This window comes from Artemia sp. Qi Xiang Cuo, chromosome 15 (assembly GCF_049724085.1).
Source record: "Artemia sp. Qi Xiang Cuo chromosome 15, ASM4972408v1, whole genome shotgun sequence".
In the NCBI taxonomy this organism is placed as follows: domain Eukaryota; kingdom Metazoa; phylum Arthropoda; class Branchiopoda; order Anostraca; family Artemiidae; genus Artemia; species Artemia sp. Qi Xiang Cuo.
The window spans coordinates 51,957,654-51,969,829 of record NC_142808.1 but is presented as its reverse complement, the minus strand read 5'-3'; the positions used below and the strand labels follow the sequence as shown (position 1 = coordinate 51,969,829).

Genomic DNA, 12,176 nt, shown 5'->3' with positions numbered 1-12,176 from the left:
CAATGTAGTAAAGTTTTAGATATATACTGAGCTTATTTTGGGTAAAGGATGAGATTATCCTGTACTCAACACTTATGACTGAAGGTTATTGTTTTCTTTAGTACATACATACTGAGGATGTCATTTCTTTGGATACAAATTTCCTCCCACATTTTTTAATTCCTAAAGAGCAACAATAGATAAGACATATTTATAAAACGATTTTAGTGATCACTTTTACTGATTGTTAGGACACTTCCATGCTACTTTAAAAAAAAACAGGAATTGAATGAAAAAGTCCTTATAAGTGCAAACTACACATGTACAGCTTTCATCTAATACGGTTTCCAAGCAAAGGTTAATGTATAGATGAACCAGTAAAAACTTTAAAAAGCCTGTAGAACATAGGCTATGTTGAAAACTTCCTTAGGAAAAATATCATAGGAACATATAGAAGCAATATTTAAGGAGAATCAAGCTTATAAAAATATATTTTTTAAAAATTATTTAACAAAGCTAAGAATATTTGTTTTGGTTCCAAAAATTTCATTCAATAACTTACCATTTTTAATATCAGAAGACTCAGAAAGGGTGATGAGTTCAGCCATCTTTGGAATTTGAGACAAGTCCATAATAGAATATATTAGCCAGTTATGAAATATATAATAGTGTTAACAACACTTTGGTATTTTATTCCAGTTTGACCCACAACAGTAGAACAACTTTTGTTGGCAAAAAGTCCCTAGAAATTTACAAGCTATGATGACTCCATTTAATCAATTTTATTTTAATCTAGGCTAAACATAGATTCCACTCATTCAGCAGTCAAAATTATTAGAAATATCATTGATTTTTTTTTAAAAAGATGGTACTAAAATTCAAACTATGTTTCTAACCAATTAATATTTAAAGTTAAGGCTTGGATTTTAAGTTACAATAAAACTTTTACAGCCAAACTGAGGAATTGAGTTTTGTTGGCTTAGAAAACTTGTACACTAGAAAAGTGATGCTTTCAAAATCAGAATAAAAATATAGACCTGGACTGCAGAAAATATCTTGTAGCTGATTAGATGCTATATCAATAAACACTTAAAAATGGGATGCTTTCTCCTTTTTCTTTTTCTAGGAGAGGAGAGCATGAAGAGTGAAAAAAAGCGTCTTTTACTAGGAAAAGGAACAACTTTTTCTATTTCTAGAACATGAAGAGTGAGAAAGTGATTAAACTTCCACTTATACAGTTTTCACTGAAAACTATAAAAATGATTGATTTTGAATAAAATTCCAGAGTAGGCCTACTATTTCAGACAAGAGGCTTTTACAAACTTCTTAGAAGTGACGCTTAAAAATTGAATACTGGAGGTAATTTGGCACTTTCAGGGCAAAATGTCAAGTAAAATCAAAGGAATCTAAGAAAAATTCTATACTAATAAATTTCTGTACACTTTAAGATCTAATAAAATAGAACAATACTTGCCATCTAGAAATTTGATGTGATTCTAGAGATTTGATGTGATTCTAGATATTCAATTTACAACTACAAATTAAATGTAAAAAAGATTGTGTGTAACACTAGCCAGTCATTGCTATACTCTTTTTGCACATAGACCACCTTCCAAGGTCAAAACTTGCCCAAATCTCCCTTTTAATAGTTGGAACTTTATTACAGACCCAGAAAAAAACACACATAAATATGACAAGAAAGGGTTAAAAATTTAACTTTTGTGCATTAAATTGTTTCAAAGTACAAAAAAAAAAAATCAAATCTTTGATTAGTGATATGCGAAAATGTGGTTGATGATGTGATGTACTGCCAGTCTGAATGATGCGCAAAAAAAGCAACCGAAAAAATTGGTGGATAATTTCATCCATGTTTTTCATGTTCCTGAAAATGTTTCATATTATAACACATGATAACACAATTTAAAAATCCTTTAATAGATTTTAGTGCCACTAGTTCCTGTTACTACTTTACAAGAAAAGTGAAAAGAAAGTTTACAGTTTTTTGTCATTAATCTGGCAATGTAGCCCCACCCCCTATATATTTATTCTTTAAGGGAGTAGGTAAAGTGAAGAAAGGCAACCTTTACCAAAAATAAAAACAAACATTTTACAATTTTTGGTAGCAGTAGACCTATAGAATTACAACTCTTCAGAAATTAATGCCTTAACAACATAAAAATTAGCACAATTTGATTCCTTAATTCATATATTTCTTTTTTGAGGATAGGATAAAGATCTTCCAGAACCAGTGCTGGCACATAAGGTGTCAAGTCAACGTTTCAGTTGCTAGGTTGTTTTTACAGGGACAAGTAGCAAGCATGTTGCTCAGCCTTGCTGTGGTGGGAATAAAACCCCATGCCCCATATTGCATAACTTGGGCTGGAGAGAGTAACCACTAAACAAAACCTGTGTTTCCTCAAAGCTCTTACAATATCCTAGGATAACAGCTGGGACCATAAGTAAATTTTCCATTTCACAAATTATTGACATAGTTAAGAAACATATATACTTTTAGAATCAAAATTTCATCTGGAATTCAAATATTACATCCAGTTTCTTTGAAAATTTATCTATCCCCTTCTAATCATTATATTTATACCCTGGATTGTATTATGGCTTCTGCAATGAATATTGCATGGTCTTTTATAGGTATTAATTTAAAAAAAACTTTCCAAAAAATAAGTTTTTCAAAGAAAAGTAAAGGCCATTTTAAACTTAAGCTCAGTTGATACGAATACACTGTTAAAATTCAAACTCAAAACGACCAGAAATTACTATTAAAGAATAAATGAAACCCAAAACGAACAGAAATTAAATAAACAATCATAGCAAAAAAACATACAACAAGTAATAATATAAATGAATAAATAGATCTTAAAGCGAGTAATGCTTAGATTGAATATGAAAATCAAGCTTAAAATCAGCACTCGTTTTAAGATTTATCTATTTATTTACATTAATATATATTGTATGTTTGTTCGCATTGATTGTTTATTTAATTTCTGTTCGTTTTAAGTTTCATTTATACTTTAATAGCAAAACATTTGTTTTCGTTTTAAGCTTGATTTTCATATTCAATCTAAGTATTACTCGCTTTAAGATCTATTTATTCATTTATATTATTACCTGTTGTATGTTTTTTGCTATGATTGTTTATTTAATTTCTGTTTGTTTTGGGTTTCATTTATTCTTTAATAGTAATTTCTGGTCGTTTTGAGTTTGAATTTTAACAGGTATTCGTATCAACTGAGCTTAAGTTTAAAATGGCCTTTACTTTTCTTTGAAAAACTTATTTTTTGGAAAGTTTTTTTAAATTAATTTTTGTTCGTTTTTGATTGCAAAAAGTTTCAAGATTTTATGGCATGGAGGGGGGGGGGTACTTACTCTCCGAGTATTCTTTACATTAAAAAACAGATCTAGAAATTTCAATTTAAATCGATTGAGGCTTTTTTCAAATTATATACTATTAACTCTTTGATAAAAACCTTATATATTAACAATAGACAGCTTGAATAACTTGTTGACAGCAATTGAAAACAATTAATGGATTGAAAAAATAGCTTCAACAAGGGAGTTTAGACCATTTTACTTGCTGACACAAAGGGAACACGACTGTTCTGAATTAACCTAAATAGGATCTTTTATGCGAAAGAAATATGGCATCTTTCTTAGAGTATATATTTTAACCTTATAGTTGGATAATTACTCGTATAATAGGTTTCCCATGTGTTCTTCCCATACAAAACCCCTTCCCATAAGTTATAAACCCCCCTTAATAAGTTTTTGCTCCAGGGCATAACTTAAAACGCCTAACCCCGGGCCCTAGTGGGCTGTGTCGACGCCGGAGTTTTTTGTTATCAGAACTTTGAACTATTTTAACAAAATGTCTATCTCAAAATTATCTGATGCATTTATGCCTTGGAAGAGGGGGGGGGCTAGTTACCCTCCAATCTCTTTTTGAACAAAATGGCCCAAATAACATCACTTTCGACTATTAAAAAGGGCACTAGCCCTTTGAATTTCTAATCGAATGAGCCTTTTTTGTAGTTTTTACGATGCCTTCTATAAAAACCTTATAAGCCCCCAGGGCATAACTTAAAACCCTTGCCCTGAGGGTTTTGGGGGATTGTCCTCCTCAAAATATATTTTCTACGTGGCAAAAAACTCCGCTGAGACCCAGCGTTATATCCAAATGGTTAGGTGAGGTTTGGTAGTGTCGGCTGGGCGTGGGGGGGGGCGAGGTTCCGTCAAATCGCTTTTAATTGTCAAAAAGGATAATAGCCTTTTGACTTTGTAATTCAATGAACCTTTTTTGAAGTTTCAACGACAACGCGTTCTATAAAAACCTTATATGCCCCCAGGGCATAACTTAAAACCCTTGCCCTGAGGGTTGTGGGGAATTTTCCTCCTCAAAAACATGTTTTCTATGTAAAAATCAACTATGCTGAACAAAATGGCTATCTCAAAATTTTGATTGGATGTGTTTGGGGGAATGATGGGCGTGGAGGGGGGGGGGCTAGTTGCCCTCCAATCACTTTCGACTATTAAAAAGGGCACTAGCCCTTTGAATTTCCAATCGAATGAGCCTGTTTTGAAGTTTCTACGACAACGCCTTCTATAAAAACGTTATATGCCCCCAGGCCATAACTTAAAACCCTTGCCCTGAGGGTTGTGGGGGAGTGTCCTCCTCAAAATATATTTTCTATCTGGAAATTAACTAAGCTGAACAAAATGGCTATCTCAAAATTTTGATTGGATGTGTTTGGGGGAATGATGGGAGTGGGGGGAGGAGTTGCCCTCCAATCATTTTCGACTATTAAAAAGGGCACTAACCCTTTAATTTCCAATCGATTGAGCCTGTTTTGAAGTTTCTACGACATCGCCTTCTATAAAAACCTTATGTGCCCCCAGGACATAACTTAAAATCGTTGCCCTGAGGGTTGTTGGGGATTGTCCTCCTCAAAAGAATATTTTCTATTTGGAAATCAACTACGCTGAACAAAATGGCTATCTCAACATTTTGATTGGATGTGTTTGGGGGAATGATGGGCGTGGAGGGGGGGGGGGCGAGTTCCCTCCAATCACTTTTGACTATTAAAAAAGGTACTAACCCTTTGAATTTCCAATCGAATGAGCCTTTTTTGAAATTTCTACGACAAGGCCTTCTATAAAAACCTTATATGCCCCCAAGCCATAACTTAAAACCCTTGCCCTGAGGGTTGTGGGGGAGTATCCTCCTCAAAATATATTTTCAATCTGGAAATTAACTACGCTGAACAGAATGGCTATCTCAAAATTTTGTTTGGATGTGTTTAGGGGAATGATGGGAGTGGGAGGGGGGAGTTGCCCTCCAATCACTTTCGACTATTAAAAAGGGCACTAGCCCTTTAATTTTCAATCGATTGAGCCTGTTTTGAAGTTTCTACGACAACGGCATCTTCAAAAAACAGATATACCCCCTGGGCATGGCTCAAAACCCCTGCCCTGAGGGTTGTGATAGATAGTCCTCGGCGTATACATATCTTCTGTCTGGAAATCAACTACGCTGAACAAAATGGCTATCTCAAAATTTTGATTGGATGTGTTTGGGGGAATAATGGGCGTGGGGGGGGGCTAGTTGCCCTCCAATCACTTTTAACTATTTAAAAGGGCACTAGAATTCTCAATTTCAAATCGAATGAACCTTTTTTTAAGTTTCTATGAGAATTGCTTCTATAAAGACCTCACAAGCTCCCAGATCGTAGCTTGCAACACTTGCCTTGTTGAATATGTGGGAGTACTCACCTCAAGAACGTATTTTCTATCTGGAAATAAGTTACGATGAAAAAAATGGCTAACACAACATTTTGATTGGATGTGTTTGGGGGAATGATGGGCGTGGGGGGGGGGGGCTAGTTGCCCTCCAATCACATTCGACTATTTAAAACGGCACTAGCTTTTTGAATTTCCAATCTAATGAGCCTTTATTGAAGTTCCTATGACAACGCCTTCTATAAAAACCTTATATGCCCCCAGGGTACAATTTAAAACCCTTGCCCTGAGGGTTGTGGGGGATTGTCCTCCTCAAAAATATATTTCTATGTGGAAATCAACTACGCTGAACAAAATGGTTATCTCAAAATTTTGTTTCGATGTATGTTGGGGAATAATGGGCGTGGGGGGGGGGGGCGGGCTAGTTTCCCTCCAAACACTTTAAACTATTAAAAAGGGCACTAGTCCTATGAATTTCCAATCGAATGAGTCTTTTTTGAAGTTTCTACGACAACGCCTTCTATAAAAACCTTATATTCCCCTAGGGCATAACTTCAAACCCTTGCCTTGAGGGTTGTGGTGGAGTGTCCTCCTCAAAAGATATTTTCTATCTGGAAATTAACTACGCTGAACAAAATGGCTATCTCAAAATTTTGTTTGGATGTGTTTGGGGGAATGATGGAAGTGGGGGGGGGGGAGGTGAGTTGCCCTCCAATCATTTTCGACTATTAAAAAGGGCACTGGTCCTTTAATTTCCAATCGATTGAGCCTTTTTTGAAGTTTCTACGACAACGCCTTCTATAAAAACCTTATATGCCCCCAGGCTATAACTTAAAACCATTGTCCCGTGGATGGTGGGTGTGTGTCCTCCTCAAAAATATATTTTATCTGACAAAATCAGCCGTATTGAATAAACTAGCTACATATAAATTGTTATTCGATGTGTTTGGGGGATTAATGGGCGTGGGGGGGGGGGCTCGTTGACCTCCAATTTTATTAGTATAATAAAAGTGAAAATAGCTATTTCAATTTCCTATCGAATAAGCCCTTTATAAAGTTCCTACGACAACCTTCTATGAAACCTTACATGCCCCCAGGGTATAACTTAAAACCCTTGCCCTGAGGGTTGTGGGTGATTGTCCTCCTCAAAAATATATTTTCTATCTGGAAATCAACTACGCTGAACAAACTGACTATCTCAAAATTTTGATTGGATGGGTTTGGGGAATTGATGGGCGTGGGGGGCCCGGGGGCGAGTTACACTCCAATCACTTTCGACTATTAAACAAGGCACAAGCCCTTTAATTTCCAATCCATTGAACCTTTTTAGAAGTTTCTACGACAACACCTTATATAAAAACCTTATATGCCCCCAGGGCAGAACTTAAAACCCTTGCCCTGAGGGTTGTGGGGGAGTTTCGTCCTCAAAAATATATTTTATATCTGGAAATCAACTATGCTGAACAAAATGGCTATCTCAAAATTTTGATTGGATGTGTTTGGGGGAAAGATGGGCGTGGGGGGGCTAGTTGCCCTCCAATCACTTTCGACTATTAAAAAGGGCCCTAAAACAATCGATTTCCAATCGAATGAGCCCCCTTTGAAGTTTCTACGACAACTCCTTCCATATGAAGTCCCTCTGGGAAAAAAAAAAAAAAATATAAATAATACATCATTGGAGGCGTATGACCTTTACTATAGGCAACGCTACAGCGTTGCCTCTGAAAGTGACATGAGGAAAATATTTTACGACCAGATAAACCAGCATCTCTTCCAGCTATTTTAAGTTTGTTTTTAAAGTTTTCAAAGGTTTATAGTGTTTTATGCTGGAGTGTGGAAATTCTGCACTGCTAGTAAAGATGTAATGCACAAAAACATCAAATAATATACAGGATTTGGATCTATTCTTAAGTTTTATTTATAAATTGACTAGATATCAGTAACAATTATACCTCTTGAGAATGAAAAATTTTAAGAAAACAATTCTTACTTCATGATAAGAATTTAGTTCATTACTAATTCAGTAAACATTTCATATTTACTAAATTAGTAAATATTTACATTTTCACATAATTTGGCTAGGGTATCAGTGGATAAATCAGTTGCTTTTTAAAGTTCTTCCAAATTCAATAATTGCTTCTGGGGAAATCACATTTTAAACCCTTTTTGGGCCCCAAAAGGTAACTTATAACATGTTTATAGTTTTTAACTATATTGTAAAATTAAAAAAATAAATGTTAAAAACTAAATAGATATAAAAATTAGCTGTTAAATAAGGGCTATAAAACTTTGATGTTTCAGAGTCCAGTTAGCAACAAGGAAGAAAAAAAAAGGAAAAGGATGAATCAACACTTGTACAAAAAAGGAATTTTCCTTGTTTATTTATTAATCAGAAATGGAATAAGCCATAGGCTTGTCTCATACAGCACAAATTACATACCATGAGCAACACTTATAAACAACAAAAACAAAAACTATAAACTTCATAAAAAAAAACAAAAAAAAAACGAAGAAACCCACAACAAATATACACTTCACGGTCCTTAGGTACTGCCTTTCATAAAATGAGGTCTCAATTAATGCTGTTTTGAAAGCCGCAACATCATTCACCAGAACTACTCGGTCGGGCAACGTGTTCCATGATTTTACTGAACGATTTACAAAGGAACTCTGTCCAACTTTCCTTGATACCCTTGGCTGGTGGTTTAATTTTAAAGAATTCTGCCGCGTAGATGGATAATGACCAAACTCAAAGAAATCTTCCCAAGACACATGGTCAATACCCTTTATGATGCAGAGAGTGTTGACAAGGTCCATTCTATCACTTCTGAATTGCAGAGATGGTAAGCTCAGGCTACTCAATCTCTGCTCATAAGGTAGGTATTTCAGATAGGGGACAAATTTGGACGCTCGTCTTTGCACCTTTTCAATCAACAGTGAATCAGATCTTCTAGTCGGATACCACACAAATGAGCAGTATTCAACAACAGGGCGCACCATCGTCTTATACAATGTGGTAAAACTTCTTAGGTTAAACCTTCTGAAAGCTCTTTTGACGCAAAGCAAACCATAGTTTGCTTTACGCGAAACAGCTGATGCTTGCTTATCAAGCCTCAGCTGATCATCAAAAATAATACCGAGATCCCTAATAGAGTTAACAGGGCACACCAACACATCATCAATGAAGTACTGGTATGCCACATCTTTCATGAAGTAATGCATCACATGACATTTCTTCTGGTTAACAAACATAGAATTTAAATTACACCATTCAAACAATACTTCCAAATCTCCCTGTAGAAGTGTCACATCAACTGGGGATTTGACACCTCTGTATAGCTTTACATCGTCCGCAAACATTTTAATGGTGCTGTGTCAGATTACCTGCGGTAAATCATTTATAAATAAACAGAATAAAACTAGTCCCAGGCAGCTACCCTGAGGGACCCCGCTTAGAACTCCACACCCTTCAGATAGTGCCTCACCAACCTTCACTTTATGTGTCTGATTAGTTAGGTAATCCTTAATCCAAGTCATGCTTCTACATCCAATCCCATACTTTTGACATTTTTCCACCAGCAAGGATATCCAAACCTTGTCGAATGCCTTGCAAAAATCAATATAAATACAATCAAACTTTAGGCATGAATCAGTCATCTTTTGAAAATCATTGATTACTTCCGTTAACTGCGTGTTACACAATCGATTTTTTCGAAAACCATGCAGTGCTGTACTCCACAATTTATTTTTATCAAAATAATTTTGGATCCAATACACAATTACTTATTCCATAATTCTCGAAAAAATCGACGTGTTCGAGATAGGGCGATAATTCGTAAAATCCGACCTTGGTCCACCCTTTTGAAGGGGTTTTATGACTGCCTTTTCTCACGCAGCAGGGCACTTACCAGACTCCAAGCAAAGATTAAAAGGAAATGCTAGTGGAGCTGCTAAAGAAGAAGCCAGTTCTTGCATAATAGCATTTGAGACACCATCTATATCAGGGGCTTTATCAACAGAAAGCTCGTGCATAATTTTTTGGACAAGCTCAGGCACTACATCAGAGTCATCATATTGTGACTCATTCTGTAACACAGAAGCTTCTGGTGCCAGTGATAAATTAGATATCTTATGGGTAGCAGGATTACCAAAAACAGATGAAAAGGTTTCATTAACAAATGGCTGCTTTTCTTTTATCATCATCAACAGTTTCACCAGTGACTGGGTCATTGAAGATCGTGGACGATGGCAACTGCTCTTTTTTGCCCTTATTCACATACTTCCAATAACTTTTTGGACAACTTTGCGTGCAACTAATTATAGACGATTCCACTGACTCAGTGTGTGACCACAGGATCACCGTCACCCTATTTCTCATCCTCTTGTAAGCATGCCAAGATTCATCATCCCCAGCTGATAAATAAGCTCTCCAGTGTCTATTTTTCGCAGGTATTGCTTCAAGGACAAATTTTGGTGGATTATTACGTTTTTTCATACCCTCTCTAATAGTATACCTTGGAATAAACTTCTGGCATCCTTCTACTACTACTTCACGGATAAAATGAAAAGCTATATCTAGATCCACAGAACTATGGCGAAGCTCACTAACAATATCAACATAATGTACAAAATCTCTAAATTTGTCATAACTACCTCTAGAATAATCATATAACAATTTTGACTTAGGATTTAACGGAATGCTCACATTAACGCAGAAAGACAATACCACGTGATCACTTTTACCTAGAGGAGGCAGAAGCTCTAAATTCTCTAGGTCATCTGGGTGCTTAGTTATAATAAGGTCTAAGGTAGATGGATTCATTCCAGTTCGAAACCTAGTGGGCTCAGTAACATGCTGATGGAGAAAGCTATAACCGAGTGTCTGTACTAGTTTATGCCTGAAACTCGAATCAGATAACGTTGTACTGTGTGATAACCAATTTATACCAGGAGCGTTAAAGTCACTAATAATCCCAATTTTAGACAAAACTGACGGAAGGTAAGTAAGGTAGCTGAATAGGCCCTCGTCTTTAAAAGTACTATTAATACTCTTAGACGGGCTCCGGTAAACCGCTACTATACACACACTTTGGGACCAACGCGGATGTCTCAGCTCAAAACTAACTACCTCATGTCCTTGACTTGTAAACTTAGAATCAACTTCTTTATATTTTAAACTCAGGGAAGAACAAACATAAACACCAACTCCTCGTTCATAGTTAATAGTATGCACAGAATCGTATCCACTTTGTTGCCTAAAATCGACAAAGGGGTTACCACAATTCTTGGGCTAAACCTCGGTCACGACAATTACGTGGGGTTTCCAGCTTTGAACAAGTGCAACAAATTCATCCCCCTTTGACGATAAACAATCTGAATTTGTATATGCCACAACTAACTGTTCACTATGACATCTCCGATTTGTTTTGGGGACGAAAAAGCCTCTCTTTGCAAACTAGGCTAGTTCTGGCCCATTTTCCGCGTTTTGATTTTCCAACCGGTTTCACCTGCAGCTACTTTCCCAGTAAGGTCCTTTTTAAGTTCATCATACTTCTTCTTCTCAGCCAATTCTGCATTGCTTCTATCATGTGCAACACGGAAGTTTGGTATGCTAGCCTTAATATTCTCAATCCTGCTCACAAGGAAAAAAGCCGCTATACCACGATAGAGGGGGGACTTGAAAATCACCTTTGCTGGTCTACTTCTACTCCCTTGTTTTTGTCCCAGGCATACAGAGAATGCACACTTAGCTGGACACTCATTCAGCAGAACTTCATTGGCATACTTAAGGTCACTTTCGTTCTGAGCTTTCTGGCTTATTGCACTCGTCTCCTTCAAGCCAAACAAAATGAAGTTTTTCTCTTTTTGTACTAAGTCACCAAGTCCACGCTGAGTTACTAGACTTGCAACTATGGAAATCTGCTGGTCCAAAACCGAACAAATCTGGCTAGAAAGTTCGTTGAACAGGTCAGTTTTCACTTTAGAGGATAACTTATGATACTGCTAAGGTAACCTTGTTCTTCAGATCTGACTGAGAGCACTTTCCCTGTAGTTCAGTTTCCAAGACTTGAACTTTTTCACTTAGAGGTTTAAGAAGCACCGGAAATTGATCGTTCACTCCCTCTTTCAAGTCCGACTGGAATTTTGCAAAAGAGTCAGTAACAATTCTCTGAATAACTTCCAGCAAAGCAGCTGTTCCTTTTTGCTTACATATAGGATAACAGGTTGATCCTAAGCAACGACTCATTTTTGTAAACAGTTTGTATTAGGGGTCTGACATATTCAAACATTCAGTGCAAACCCACCTTTTGCAACCATCACATAGAAGTGTGTAGCTTTCATCTTGCAGGCTAGCATCACAGGCTGAACAAAGATCGACTCCTTTTTGGGGAGACTGACAAAGTCTCTTTGAAGCAGCACTCATTTTTGGGCTAAACAAAATTTTT

The 12,176-nt window shown here is 36.4% G+C and overlaps 3 protein-coding genes across 3 annotated transcripts in view; all 3 read right to left on the bottom strand.

Annotated features, from left to right (window-relative positions):
* Positions 1–12,176, bottom strand: part of LOC148943826 (uncharacterized) — a 606,774-nt gene that overhangs the window by 24,364 nt on the left and 570,234 nt on the right. Inside the window, 1 exon segment of the mRNA XM_089101702.1 lies at positions 542–721. Within this exon segment, the coding sequence (XP_088957828.1) occupies positions 542–611 (70 nt within the window). The 5' untranslated portion in view covers positions 612–721.
* LOC148943834 (uncharacterized) lies at positions 1,841–9,090 on the bottom strand. Its single transcript, XM_089101254.1, has 2 exons — positions 8,341–9,090; positions 1,841–1,861 (listed from the first exon to the last, which is right to left on the bottom strand). The coding sequence occupies exons 1-2, from the start codon at positions 9,088–9,090 to the stop codon at positions 1,841–1,843; spliced, it is 771 nt and encodes a 256-aa protein (XP_088957380.1).
* On the bottom strand, positions 9,902–11,492 carry LOC148943833 (uncharacterized). The gene is made up of 2 exons (XM_089101253.1): positions 11,419–11,492; positions 9,902–10,985 (listed from the first exon to the last, which is right to left on the bottom strand). Exons 1-2 carry the CDS (start codon positions 11,490–11,492, stop codon positions 9,902–9,904), a joined length of 1,158 nt encoding a protein of 385 aa, XP_088957379.1.